The sequence below is a fragment of the Asterias amurensis genome, chromosome 1 (genome assembly GCF_032118995.1).
Source record: "Asterias amurensis chromosome 1, ASM3211899v1".
In the NCBI taxonomy this organism is placed as follows: Eukaryota; Metazoa; Echinodermata; class Asteroidea; order Forcipulatida; family Asteriidae; genus Asterias; species Asterias amurensis.
In genome coordinates this window covers 37174957-37188869 of record NC_092648.1, presented here as the reverse complement: position 1 = coordinate 37188869, position 13913 = coordinate 37174957, and the positions used below count along the sequence as shown (strand labels likewise).

At 37.7% G+C, this 13913-nt stretch overlaps 1 protein-coding gene across 2 annotated transcripts in view; it reads right to left on the bottom strand.

Annotated features, from left to right (window-relative positions):
• The window catches only part of LOC139938875 (uncharacterized), a 44920-nt gene extending 32127 nt beyond the window's left edge, over positions 1–12793 (bottom strand). For both annotated transcript variants that reach the window (XM_071934531.1, XM_071934525.1), the window contains exon 1: positions 12215–12793. In XM_071934531.1, coding sequence (XP_071790632.1) covers positions 12215–12533 — 319 coding nt within the window. In that variant the 5' untranslated portion in view covers positions 12534–12793. The remainder of the gene's footprint in view (positions 1–12214) is intronic.
• Between the last annotated feature and the right edge of the window lie 1120 nt (positions 12794–13913).

Here is a 13913-nt window from a genome sequence, read left to right as displayed (position 1 = left end):
CAACATTTTGATGGATATTTGAGTGAATCAATAGATTCTATTTTTACATCTTTTAAACCATCTTTCTTCAATAAACGCTTTCGTAGCCCAAAGAGTCCCTTTAAAAACTGAAAATCAAATTTGCATAGTCTTCAACAGAAACTAAAGAGGACCTGCAAGTGCGTAAACTCAGGAATTTATCTTATCAATGAAGATTAAATTGTATGTATTGAATGATCATACTATATAGCTTCATGTTATGCAAAAAGATATCCCCAAAGGAAAAAATGGTAGCACTATAGGAATAAAGAAATGTAAACATTTCTGTCAAATTCCATTCCACTGATAGGAGAGCGATATGGGTTTAACATGATAATGTGATATCTTTGTTGACTGTATGCTTTAACTTAAGTTATAAACAAATTAAAGGTTACTTCTAGCAGGACCAAAACAAGCCACATGTGAGAAACTGTTTCACATCAGAGGGAGAAGAGTAATGGTTTCACCTCACCACAAAATCTAGATTAGTCAATTAATCTTTAACTTCAACTGGAAGCTTCTTTGACCATGAATATTGTATGGGCAATGTGGTTTTGCCTAATTGCCCTTTATAGTAAAGGGCACATGTACTGCATAAATGTATAACATTTCCAATCGCACCAAGGCAATGACAAGTAAAGCGATTACATTCCTAAACCCACTTGATGATTCACTGACTCTTTCCTCTAACCCATGCTCTAATGCTAACTGTAAAAACTTTAACCATAATAAAAACTGTTGCATTCGGATTATGGCGAGATGTCTAATCCATTATGAATCAGTGTATTGTTTAACAGTGTAACACTTTCACACAGCTACAGTGGTCTCCCATCTTATCAAGATAGACTTGCAGTTTGATTTTGAAGGTTTTGGGGTGGTTGAGGGAATGGGTTTTAAGGAATTCACATACGAACATTACTAACACATGGATGAAGGAACACAAAACCGCTTCCACATAATGTTACTTCCACAGTACAACTTAAAATACATATGTTTTTGTCAACAACCCTCTGGTTTTACATCAAACAATAGTCCATTGTTTAGAAGAACATCCCTTCTGGCTTTCTGTACTTTTTTTAACAATACTAACATTTCAGTTTCAATAACTTCTATTATCATTATCGAAACGTGTCTTATATTTGTAGTGTAGGGGGGGGGGGAGGCATGGAAATTTTTGAAAACCACTGCAAATTTGTTTCAAATCTGATCCTTTCTACTTGGATGCAGTGAGGTCCAACGTTACTTGGCAGTTTTTAAACTAAGGCTGTATTTGACATGGTTTATAACATGTGCATAAAAGAAGGGTAAGACTAAAACCACAGTGGCTGCATCTGACCATAGAGTAAGATCTGACCATCTGACCATAGAGCTATGATCTGACTACTGCTTTTTCACTCCATGATTCGGTACATCTAACAGTAGTTACCAGCCAATATATGGGTGAGAAATTGTTGGTTTGATTCAGCATCTTCATTCGTGATTCACAAAAAGAAAGTTTGTATCCCACAGAAGCTTGGCGTAATTCCTCCCAACATTTACGGGCTGATAAAAGGTCAATGATATAACCTAATCCTACCTCCATAATATAACCATATAACGTAACAAGCCAACAGAATGGAGCTTAAAAATGCAGCAACAAAAGGCAGAATAAGATTTACATTGAAATAGACTTACAAGAGAATAAGTATGAATGCCAGTGCATACTACCTCCCTGCTACCTCCAAGCTTGTGGAACATGCATTATTCAAGAAAAGTAACATGGTTGACTAGCCTTGGTCACACCCCAGCCCTCCTTGTGCTATTGACCAAGTTCCCTACGTAAACTACCACCACACACACACGCACTTGTGGTTCCACCATGGTTCCCGTTGTAATATGCTACATTCCACTGTTGGGTACCCCTTCTATCTTTTTTACGTTGATCTTCAACATCTCTGGAAACATTTTTTAAAATGTTTCATTCCCACAATTTTAAGACAGACGAATGAAGAAAGGCTTTACACGGTAACACAACAAACTTGTGACGATCTCTTCATCAGAAAATGAGTTTACTCCCAATTTTGAAGTTTAATAGTGATTTAGCAAACATAAAATCATGACAATACTAACAACTAACCTGATGGCACGGTGAAGTTAATCTCAGATTTAAACATTTTGGTAGATTTAGCGTAGGGTAGGCAAAGACCTACGCTCGAAACACGGAGAAATCCACAAGCACAGCGAGCTAGTTACCAGGGTCGAATTCCTGAGTTGGACCCTACAACACAGTGGTCCTTTCACACGATTGACGCCGTGCTGACATTCCTTAACGAAAACTGTCCGGGTTATAATTTAGCACAGTCTACCGGTCACGCTAGCAGCAACGCCATTGGTCAGCATTCTCTTCTTAGCGTGGTAATTCGAGGCCAAAAGTAACGAGGCTTGCCCCTACGGATTCCATAACTAACTCTTCGAGAACGAGTGATCAATTTTCAGTGGCAGAGTTCCCCTTGAATGTAGTGTAGTAGTGGCTGTGTAATCCGTATGCCAACTCCCCTACCACTAAGGCCTAGGTGTTTACACAGTACGCTTACTGTTACTCTATACCTTCCCTCTACTTTTCAGGGCGCTGGCCAAAAGATTTCCCAACTTGACTATAGGATTACCAGGCGCATGCTCTCTGAAAAGAACTACCGGACGCCCAGATTTGCAATCCAATGTAGTTTTGCATAATTGTGTCCCATTTTTGTCATGCAACTCAGCAGGCATGCCGGGCATACCTGTGGCTGTGCAGGGGTGTTTAAATACCCATATGCAGGCGGGACAAAAGAACCAAACCCTTAACAAAATAACCTTATTATTCACAGAAAATTCAATAAAAGGCGAGAGAAACGAAAGCGCCTGGCATTGTGTGGTTGAGTATGCAAAGGATGGAGGTAACAACTTAATGTTAATCTTGTGTTACTGGCCCTGGGAACAGAAACTCCCGCGAACAAAAAAAAGTAAGTTTTTTTCAAAGACGTACAAAGTGTTCTCCCAGATCTCGTGATTTGCGGGGGCCAAAATTCTTGTGTCAAACTTAAATCAAAGCGGATTTAAGTCCTTGGAATTTGTCTCGATGCCGTTTACTATGTACAAATAAACAGGAACCAATTATGACCCCTCTAAAATATAACTGAATTTGTCCAGATTTTGGCAGTTTGTTTAGGGTCAAAGCCGTTTTGATGTATATTTAACACACATGGCGACATATCTTCAATGAGCGGACTTTGAACTATGCTTGCAAGCATTTCAGCTGTTATGACAGATCAAAATAACAAACAAAGAGATCAATATGTAAAGACAAAGTTCCATTCGTAATCAGCGGTGACAACAATTGGGAAGGAAACATGTTCAGATTGGGCACTGGCAGTTATACACTTTCGGAGCCGAACAAAAAAATAAAAGTTCACAGATTTACAAATAACTAGCAGGGGTTTACAGAAGATAATGGTGCAAGACTTCTCTTGAAATATTCTTACATGAAATGCTTTACTTTTTGAGAAAACTTAAAAACAATTATCAATTCTCGATATCGAGAATTACGGATTTTTAAACACATGTGACGACACGGCGAAACGTGCGGTTTTCCCCGTTATTTTCTCCCGACTCCGATGACCGATTGAGCCCAAACTTTGACATGTTTGTTATTTTATATACAAGTTGTGATACCCTAAGTATGGGCCTTTGGAATAACACTGTTTACCAGTAAAACCAGTTTTCTGCAAAGCCTCTTTTTAAAACTTTCCCCCAAGTTTCTGTACTTTTCTAAAGCTCCATGGCTAAATTGAGGATTTAAAGGAAAATACGTCTACGGTTTCGGAGAATGAAATGGCTCAACCGAATTGGGCAAACTTTACCTCAATTCTCTCTGGAATAGGCCCTATATGACAGACGCAAAATGGTGGTGTAGGTTTCCTTGTGGACCATTTGAGTCAACTTTGCTAAATAAACTTTGCATTGTGTGAATGAAACACACGCTTTGGAAAAACGGTTTCATCATCAATAAACTAATCAAATCAAAGACTTCCTGTTATCAGTCAAATTGAACGCATTCACCTTGATATCCAGGTGTTAAACTATAGTCAAATAATCGCAAACAATTTATGAATGACTTCCTCGATTGCTTTGTCGATTGGTTCATTCTCTATGGTTCCAGGGTAGTGTCCAAACCACGTGGGGCGTGATTTGTTTAACGTTTGAGGCGCAACATTGGCTTTTGGGTGGTAAGGGCCTAGTTTCTGCAGTTTCAAATAATTAATTTAATTGTTTATTTTAAACAACAAAGCAAAAAGTTCCCGTTTTATTAAAAAGTTGGGGTGTTTTAATTCTCGAGTTGGAAGCAAGTTGATGGGTGTGGAAGAGTTGTGAGGTGAAGAGTGAAAGTTTTAAAGCTAATATTACTCGGGATAATAAAATTAAAACTACTTTTTCTTCATTTCCATCCAACTGCTACGTTTGGTTCACTGGTGTACATAAACAAGATTTTTTGTTTTTCAATGTCTTTTTCACTTTGAGCGAAACACATTTAAACACCGCCATTTTGTTTGACCAAAATCCTATGTACAGTTATCCACCCATCCCTGTCCATCAGAGGTTGTTTATGAAGGTAGGGTGCCAAACAGACACTAACTTGGCACTGTTCCATACATCCCTACTAGTGCGACCTCCTACAGCACCAGAAAGTTCCAGAGCTCAGCAGGATTGCTCACAGAGCTCTGCATCATGTTACTCCATAATGCTACCGACGTAATTCACCATACCTGGGAATCTAAAACCTGTCTGGGTTCTTGAGGTCATGTTGTATATAAACGAAAAGCTGCTGTTTTAGAATACACTTGTGATATCTGTTTCTTTTCCGTTCGCATCACGTAAACTGTTAAGGTCAAAGAGTTGTCGATGAGAAAATTGTTAAAATCAACATTGGACTAACTGCAAATCGGTTTTTCATGTTAACGTTTATGCTAAGTGTTCACATAGGACTTCTCGGTTCTAGACTGTGCCATTTTCAATAGTTGTTAAGTTGCAAAAAATAGTTAATGGCCTGACGTTTCGACCCTAGCAGAGTCTTTCTCGAAGGCTAAATCTAGTTGTTAAGTTGTGACCGATTTTGTGTATAGTACAATATTTCTTAAATCGATATTTGGTCATTAACACTTTGAGGACAATTGATTGTTTCAATCTGACGGGTCATTGACTGTCAAGTTGCTAATATATCATTTGACACACTATCCCGTAAAGACCCCACCCCTTCCAATTGCTTATTTCGACAACAGCTATTTTAGAATAGAATATAATAGACCATAGAGTAAGGACATACCTACCTGCACAACATTTGTGGAAAAACATACGCCGTAACATCGTGAACAATGACCAACAAACGATTTACTATTTTAAAGCAAGAAGATGGAAATTAAATTACTCTCCCAAAAGCCTCTGATATAATTATCCCCTTTAATCTTCTTTGAAAGAACTCAAATCTAAGGTTAATCTACATTACCACTCTTTAATCCACAAAGCCAGCTTGATTGTTACCTCCATGCTCCCGGATTGTATTGACCTGGACTCTAATCCCCCCCCCCCCCCCCCCGATTCAGAAAAGGGTGTGTCCATTCCAGGAACGTACTGACGCCATCAATGAACAGTATGTCATTAATGGCCCTTTAAAAAGTCTCTCCCAATTTTACTGTCAAGTGAGATGAGGCAGCTAGGCTGGTATTTCTTTCCTGGAGAAGGGGGTAGGGATTAAGACTTGGTGGCAAATGCATTTATTCGACACCCACGGCCTTTTATTAATAGGGATAGTGCGTGGTGTATGTACCCTTGCCATTACATTGTGACGACTGAACAAAGTGACGACCATTACAAAACACTACAGTTATTTAAGCAGCCCACATCTAGGAGGTGGAATGTTTCAAAGGTTGCCATGGTGCTGGAGGCCTGTTTGGGGAAACAATTTGTCCCAATACTTCCGAACTTTTGACCCATTTTCCTCACACACTTCCATACGAACTGTAAAGCATGATGCATGCACAGTACACATGCTAGTACTAGGCGAAGATTATAAATATAATCTTGACAAATCAGGACAAAATATTAATATCTACTATAAACCTATAACAAGTGAAATAGTAAACTTTAGATTTGTAGATAAGTTGCAGTAGCGCCAATTGCCACAACTGCTGCCCCAGGTTCTTACTCTCTCTTTTATAGAATTTAAGGGGTTTTTGCGTTCAAAAAAATAATGTCCAGTAAATTTACAAGTTTGAGCTTTGTGGTAGGGAAGTTCGATAACAGATTGAGGCGTGGTCAGTGCCCCACGTGGATTAATAAAGAGCTCCATAGAATCGCACAACAGTAAACCCAGCACCCACACATGATCCATTACGCAACGCAACAACAAACACTAACTATTTCAGAGAAATCTGTCATATGAAGGGTCAAACTAAAGAATAGGTATACAAATATCATTGTAAATGAGACGGGTCAGTTTAGTGACGAATATGTGGAGTATCATGGGTATACAAGGTCGCTGATTTGATTTGGAGACGTGGCATATTATCACGTATGTACGATCGAAGCAAGAAGACAATGTTACAGATCTATGGCAAAACAACTGAAACGATACCTGCTTACAATAGCAAACAATAACAGCATAACAACTAGTTATCTGAATGGTAGTAGTTTTTAGACAGGGTAGCCTTTTCACTATTACATCTGTTTCCCTATAATTTCACTGATCAGTATTAGGATTATACAGAGTTAAATAATTATATTGTCTGATAGGTGAAGACCCCGTTACTTTAAATTTAAAAATTATTACATGCCAGTTTAAGAACAGTTTAAGTAGTAACTTTACGTACTCTTTCCTTATGCATCATAATAGTAAAATATTGAAGGAAATCCTGAAGGATTACTTCTCAAACAGCTCGTCTTCAGCAAATTTATAGATTAATATAGGATTGCTCTGAAATTATCGAAAGAAAAAGACGAGTTTGAATGTGAAACTCAATTTGGTAAAACACAGAAATATTTACGTTTGTCGCATGTGCTTGCAACCAAAATAAGCCACAAATTAACCCATGAACTTGACAAACCATAAAAGGACTCCAGTAAGCTTATGAGTTGGCTCAAATCATAATATGCGGTAATATTTGTATGCTTTAAAAAACTCGTCTCATGAGGGTTTTGTTTATTTTTGCACCAACCTATGACATGTCACCGTCAACCAAGTTTTTTGACATACTTCATGCAGTTCAGCAGACTTGTGTTTATTAACAAAGATGTCCAAAGACGAGCTGACAATGTTTGTGTACATTGTTTGATGTGATTTATGCGCGGGCTTGCACGAGCATGTTCCAAGCTTTCGACGTGGATGTGTGTTTAGCCTTCCTAATGTCAACTTTCAATAAAACAGTGTGGGTGCCGCTTGGTGTGCAAGACTCATAACACGCGTGCTTTTTGAAAACATATTACATAATCATTTAACAGAAAATGGATTTGGTGTTAATAACAATACAGGTTGATGACCACTTGTCATTTCAGTCTAATCCCCCGTATACACATGACAATAGTTGCGTCTACCATTCGTTAAAAGGGGCCAGCCAGTGCATGCCTCCGTCTCGTTTTGGTCCACATCGGAAGGAATTGAACCAATTCAGAGAATGCTGCACCAATGATGCAAATCAAGAAATGATAATTACAAAATAAATAACGATCAAACTTTTGAATTGATTTCTTTAAGAGCTACTTTATCTGTAAGATTTTATGAAAAAGCTGTTATGTGATGACCGGGAGTCAGCCACTTCAATTTAAATTACGTTTCAGTTTTTTTTTCCTTTTGTTGCTTCGACCGTCTATTTTCGTGGGGGGGGGGGTCATACACTTTGGAAACACTTTGGTAGTTATTTCATCTCCGCTAGCATAAAAGAGTAAAAACGCGGTCCCAGACAAAATTATATCAAAGCATTACGCGGCGTCCAGCAATCTAAATTTGCAGCAATTTCCATGTTGTGCGAGCGTGGCAAATGTTGTTCACAAACTCATGTTACACATAGGCAGTTTTGACATTTTGGGTCAACTTGGAACCCGGATTTTCAGTCCAGCCTGGTTTCAGGTAGGAAGAAAAAAATCGTCTTGCAGCTTTTATCCATAGTCAAAACAGCCAAAGTAACAAAGGATACCATTTCATGTTTGCCTCGTGACTTAACGTGACTTTTGGAATCAAAAAGCTTACATGTAACTGAACATGGTTAAAAGTTATTTAATTCGACAATAGGGCGAGCAAGCAAAAAAGTGCACTCTAAAGTTAGTGGCACTAAAGTTCCTGAAATTCTCTTTTCAATTATCAGAGATGAAAAGGCATTGCCTTTTGATCAAGGACGCAGTATTTGAATATGCTTGAGGTATTGTTGTCAGCAGACAGGCACCAAAATGGCCAGACACCAAACAAATATAAGGCTTTACACATTTTGGTATACAATAAATAGGAAAGTGTCAATTTAGAACAACGAGGACTTGTGAAACGATCTATTTAGTTGGTGGCTTTAAAAGTGTGTGTTACAAGTTGACGGTACAAGGCCAAAAGGTACTTTTTAGTTGTCGAATTGTAGGCCTACATGTACGTAATTTATTATGTGCCCGTGCATGGGTACAACGCCCACATAACCCACCCTGATTGGGTTATACATACATGTTAAACCCTGACTGGGACCTTTTTCTGAGTTTGTGCAACCGTTTGAGTGATATTAACTGCATGCTAACTGAGCTCGACAAAGTCCTTTAATTAGCCTCTCTTTCGATACTGCGTCACCTTCACAGCAAGAGATCTTCGACATAACAAACTTACATATAGGGTTCTTATTACTCAGTAGAATGTTACAGGTATGTAACAACTCCGTGTTTCAATCAAAAGCTTGACATGACCTTTAAATTGGAATTACGGTCAAGAAAATGTCATTTCTTGAATCTTTGCAAGGTGTAAATTTCAACACGTGCACACACAGTTCAAAGCATAAACTGCTAATATATATAGATTATGTTTCTTTTTTAAATACATAGCCTTCAAATATTTTTCTTAATATACAAACGATTTGAAACTGCAAATAGAAATTTTCTGATAATGAATGGCCTACTTTACACTCAAAGGCACTTGACACTATTGGTAATAACTCAAAATAATTGTTTGCATTAAAACTTACTTTGTAACAAGTAATGGAGTGCTGTTGATTAAATAAAACAAGGTGAGTATAGTGTAGTTTTCGAAGAGAAGTAATTTTCCACTAAAATATTTGAATTTTGTTTCGAGACATCAGAATTAGATTTTGAGGTCTCGAAATCAATCATATGAAAGCACACAACTTCGTGTGAGAAGAGCGTTTTTCTGCCACTGTTATCTCGCAACTTCGACTACCAATCGAGTTCTGGTCTTTGACAGTTACCAAAATAAATGTGTCCGGTGTCTGCAATAGAAAATATCACATAGGCCTAATATTACGTAAGAAGTTAGATGTATTTGAAGTTTGATTTTCTGTGTGAGGGGCAATTCATGGCCTGGGGACGTTTTGAAATTTTTATTACGTAGGCCTATAGGATTTTTTGCTAAATTGACTCCAATTAAATATTAACCTCGCAATTCAAAGCTATTACAGCATGTTTTTAGATGTTGAAACTGGAAAGTCATTTATTACGTAAATGTGTCAAAAATCATTATCTTGTGGCAGCTCATGCAGAACGTTCCGGGAAATGTTTGATTCACTCAGATTTACAAAAACTGTTACGAAGTTAACCTGATCACAGGGGTTTATGCAAAGTTACACAAATCAATCCCGGTATTTTGGGCCAGTGGTTCGTGTGCTTAATCACATCATTGAATACAGGAACGGACAATTTATTCTTATCCACTATATATTTCAAAAGATACATCATCGTATGCAATCTGCCAAAGTTTTAACATTATGTGGACATTTCAAGAAAACATTCAATCAACCAATCAACATGTCCTCAACAAATCGGAACCAAACTCTATAGCTACATGGCCATAGACTGGTAAGAACAAATACAAATATGCATACAACTTGGTACATCAATATTATTGAACAAACATAAAAAATGACATAGTGTTGAAGCTCCCTTGCAACTTGAATTTAGTTAATTGATTTTATAATGGCAACTTGAAAAGCGACAATTTCTCGCTGTACGTACTTCCGAATACACACAGTTTCACAACAGCAATTTAGCAACTACGCCCCTACTCCAGGCACCAGTATAGTTTACAATAGAAACAAAAGTGAAACCAACACATTATAAAGCTGTATCGTTGATTTAAGGTTAGTCTATGTAGTAAGCTTGAACACGATATACATGTACATACATACGTTATCAAACTGATGATGCTTTCATAAAAGTTTGGTATAAAAGTACGTACCAAGAAAAATCTATTTATTGGTTACTGTGGTTATTACTTAACCAAATCAAGGAACAAGCGCCCAATCTCACATATTGCTAACATTAAAATGGCCACCATACTTTAAAACCAAAGTTCCACGAACTCTACATGCGAAAAATGTTTTGAATATATCGCAAGACGGCTGGAAGAATCGATTTCAGACTACCCTGACCCACAAAATGGAATGTTCCCAGCCAGGTCTAAGACGTTTGTTTGGTTTGACACATTAATAGATGACGGGTGTGTCTGTTTATAGATCAAGTTACTTGGAACGTAAAGCTATGAAATAAATATATTTAGGGTTCTGCTTTGTAGGGGAGGGGGTTTATAAAACGTTAGTAAATGTATTTGGAAGACACTTTCAAATTGGGATGGGACCACTAGACAAGAATTGTGTGGCCTGTTGGAGTGGGGTGACTTGTTGTGTTGCGCCTGTAATGAATGCCTCCTTGGTAGACCATCTTGCTCTATGGGTTGACCATCAGGTCCTGACCACAGATCAATTTTATCGATTTGCCAACAAATACCTGCAATTCAATTGATCGCTTAGACTGTCAATGGCGCCAAAATTCATTTATGCCATGGTAAAACGACATTACCCATTAAGCCACATGTGCATCAAAAAGGCAACACACTTTTATTTTTGTTTCTTAACACACTTTAACTTAACATATATAAAGCATTTTGGTAAATTAAAAAATAGTTTTCATCGCCCTTGTTCATTTTCAGCAGATTGAAGTAATACAACAAACATTTTCTCATCACAGAATGGAAATAGAAATAGCATTTGAACTTGTGGGGTTGATTTACTCTGGGTCCGCCTGACGCCTGTTTTTGTATTTTATTCTATATAATATGAATGATTATAATGCATTCTTTTACTAATGTTTTTCTATTTTTTTAACCGTTGTGTATTTTTAAAACCATATTGCTATTTTGCTCATGTTTTTTTACCCTGCATTTTAATGTTTTTTTCTAAATTCATTTAAGTTAAGTTAAGTTTTATAGACCTGAATGTTCAAAATTTCACTACCAACATTCCTTCCTCCTTGATCTTTAGTTTTTCAGTCAATTGTAATTTTTACGCTCTCTGGTTCTTGAAAACAAGTTCACTGTACAAAATGAACCGAAACAATATTTGCACAACAACCCAACAACGCAGTCATGCCTTTTAATTTTATGGGGTTTCCTGTGTGCGAAACCAACCATAAGAACACTTTTAATTGAAGTTGGTTAAATAAATCCCAAGAGCAAAGCACAACCAGTATTTCGTCAACATGTCAGTAATGTGTGGAATGTTCCATAGCAGCTGCAACGCTCCTCATATAACCGTTGCGTGTGCACGTCAGAACAACTACAGCCACATTTATTTTTCATAATATTTAACATGTTGTTTTTAAGAAGAACAAAATAAGCATTTCCCTTCTACAAAAATCGTATATTTGTCGAGATCGCTCTGTTCACTCAGTTGTATACATTCCAATGAGCACTACCCCTAAATGGGCCCCGCAGTACTTCAGCCAACTCACATACCAAATATCAACTGGGGTGTGTCACCACTATGAAGACAGTCTTTGGCTATTTCTTATATTCAAGGTTATACCAGCCTTAAGACGAAAACAGAACCTTGTGTGACTGACGGTAACATCTAAATATCATTCTACAAAATGTTTACAAATATTTACAGTGTTTTAATGCGATGGAATGTGTGTGTTAAGTTTGAAGACTTACCCGGTTTTCCTGTCACAGAACCTTTCACATTTCCAGCAGCCCCGGCCCCTATCTCGGCGGACACTCCCCCTTCCATTTCAATTCCATCGTCCTTCTTAGATTTGGCTTTTTTGTCCCGTCCACTCCGCCGAATTCGAAACGACCGTCGAAATGATGATCCCTTTCGCAACCCCTTAAAACTCAGGCGTCTTTTTTTCGGTGACGGCGGTCCATGGGCTTGGCCCTGGCTTTCCACGGAGACACCGGCATCAGCGGCCCCCGAGACCGACACCGACCCTTCAACGTGTAAACCAGCCGAAGCACTTTCCTGGTTTCCCATCTTTATGACCTCCTTTTTACCCGATAATCACACCTGATATCTCCGATTTAAAGTTCTTCGAGAAGAGAATAACAAAATTCACTCAAGTTGAAGCGGGATCCGCAGTTGCAGCGCTCACGACAAAGTACTCATTTCTAGAACCAGTTCTCAGTGTAGTGTATAACCAGTTTTAGTGGAGTTTTTAGTGCGTGGGTATGGCTGTATCCCAACCATACTCAATGTCTGGTAACGTAACGTAAGAGGAGTGGCTTGGCACCCAAGGTAAAGACCTTGTAAGCATCGCGCATGTACACTGCATGCCCAGGGTTGAGGCACAATACATGTTGTGCACACATACAAAGCTTATTTAAATTTCCATCTACCTGCTTGAAAAGACCAAGTGGACCAAAGCGCTTCTATTTTCTAACGAAACTTGTTGTCGATTCTTAAAATCCACAAATAGCTTTACGATGTCATCATTTTAAAGCTAAACGCCGCGTGCATTTTTTTCTTCTTTCAGATCATCAGTTTGTATATGTGTCCTAAATACTAGGCTTAAATCTTGATGGGCCACATATCACTTTTTATTTTCATCTGATTATTAAAACGAATGCACGCAAGTCAAACCCTCTGTGCAAACTCTGGTTATAACGAATACTTAAAAATATATGGTTTGTTTGTATTTATGTATTTATGTATTTATGTATTTATGATAAATACATAAATACATAAAAACCATAGAGTCTATTGGGACAACGTTTTTCATTATTAACAAAACAAACAATTAAGAGAGAATGAAACTAATTAATATCTATGACAGGGACATTGAATAATTTTCAAAATATTCCCGTCACAGTGTTTTTATAGCCTAACCCAGAATTTGTGATTTTCCCGGTTAATTTTCCCGGTTAATTTTCCCGGTTAATTTTCCCGGTTGATTTTCCCGGTTAATTTTCCCGGTTAATTTTGACACCACAAACCAAATACATTGTTAAACGGAGACAGCCTAAAACAAACACAAGAAAAGCTTACACATAATAGTGTCAATATCAATCTTATTGTCACTGTACTTGTTTGTGATACAATAAAGGTGATACGAATTTAATTAAAGGCACAACTTCTAATTCAAGTCACACCATAGAGTAAGCTATATGGTTACACTTAGAGTCTTAGACACACCTTAACCATACAGATGGTCACCTTATACCTGAACCAACCTACTTGATTTATGCTTTTTTGGTGTCACCCTTATAACCCGATTTATTTTGAGAAGCAATGTGAGAGGTGCGTAAAGACAACGACCCGAAATTAAATCGAGGGCGTTTATAACTGCTTTAGTTTTGTAAATAAACAGATCGAATTTTTTTTTAAAGGAAAGGGCATGCTGTCATGACAACCAAG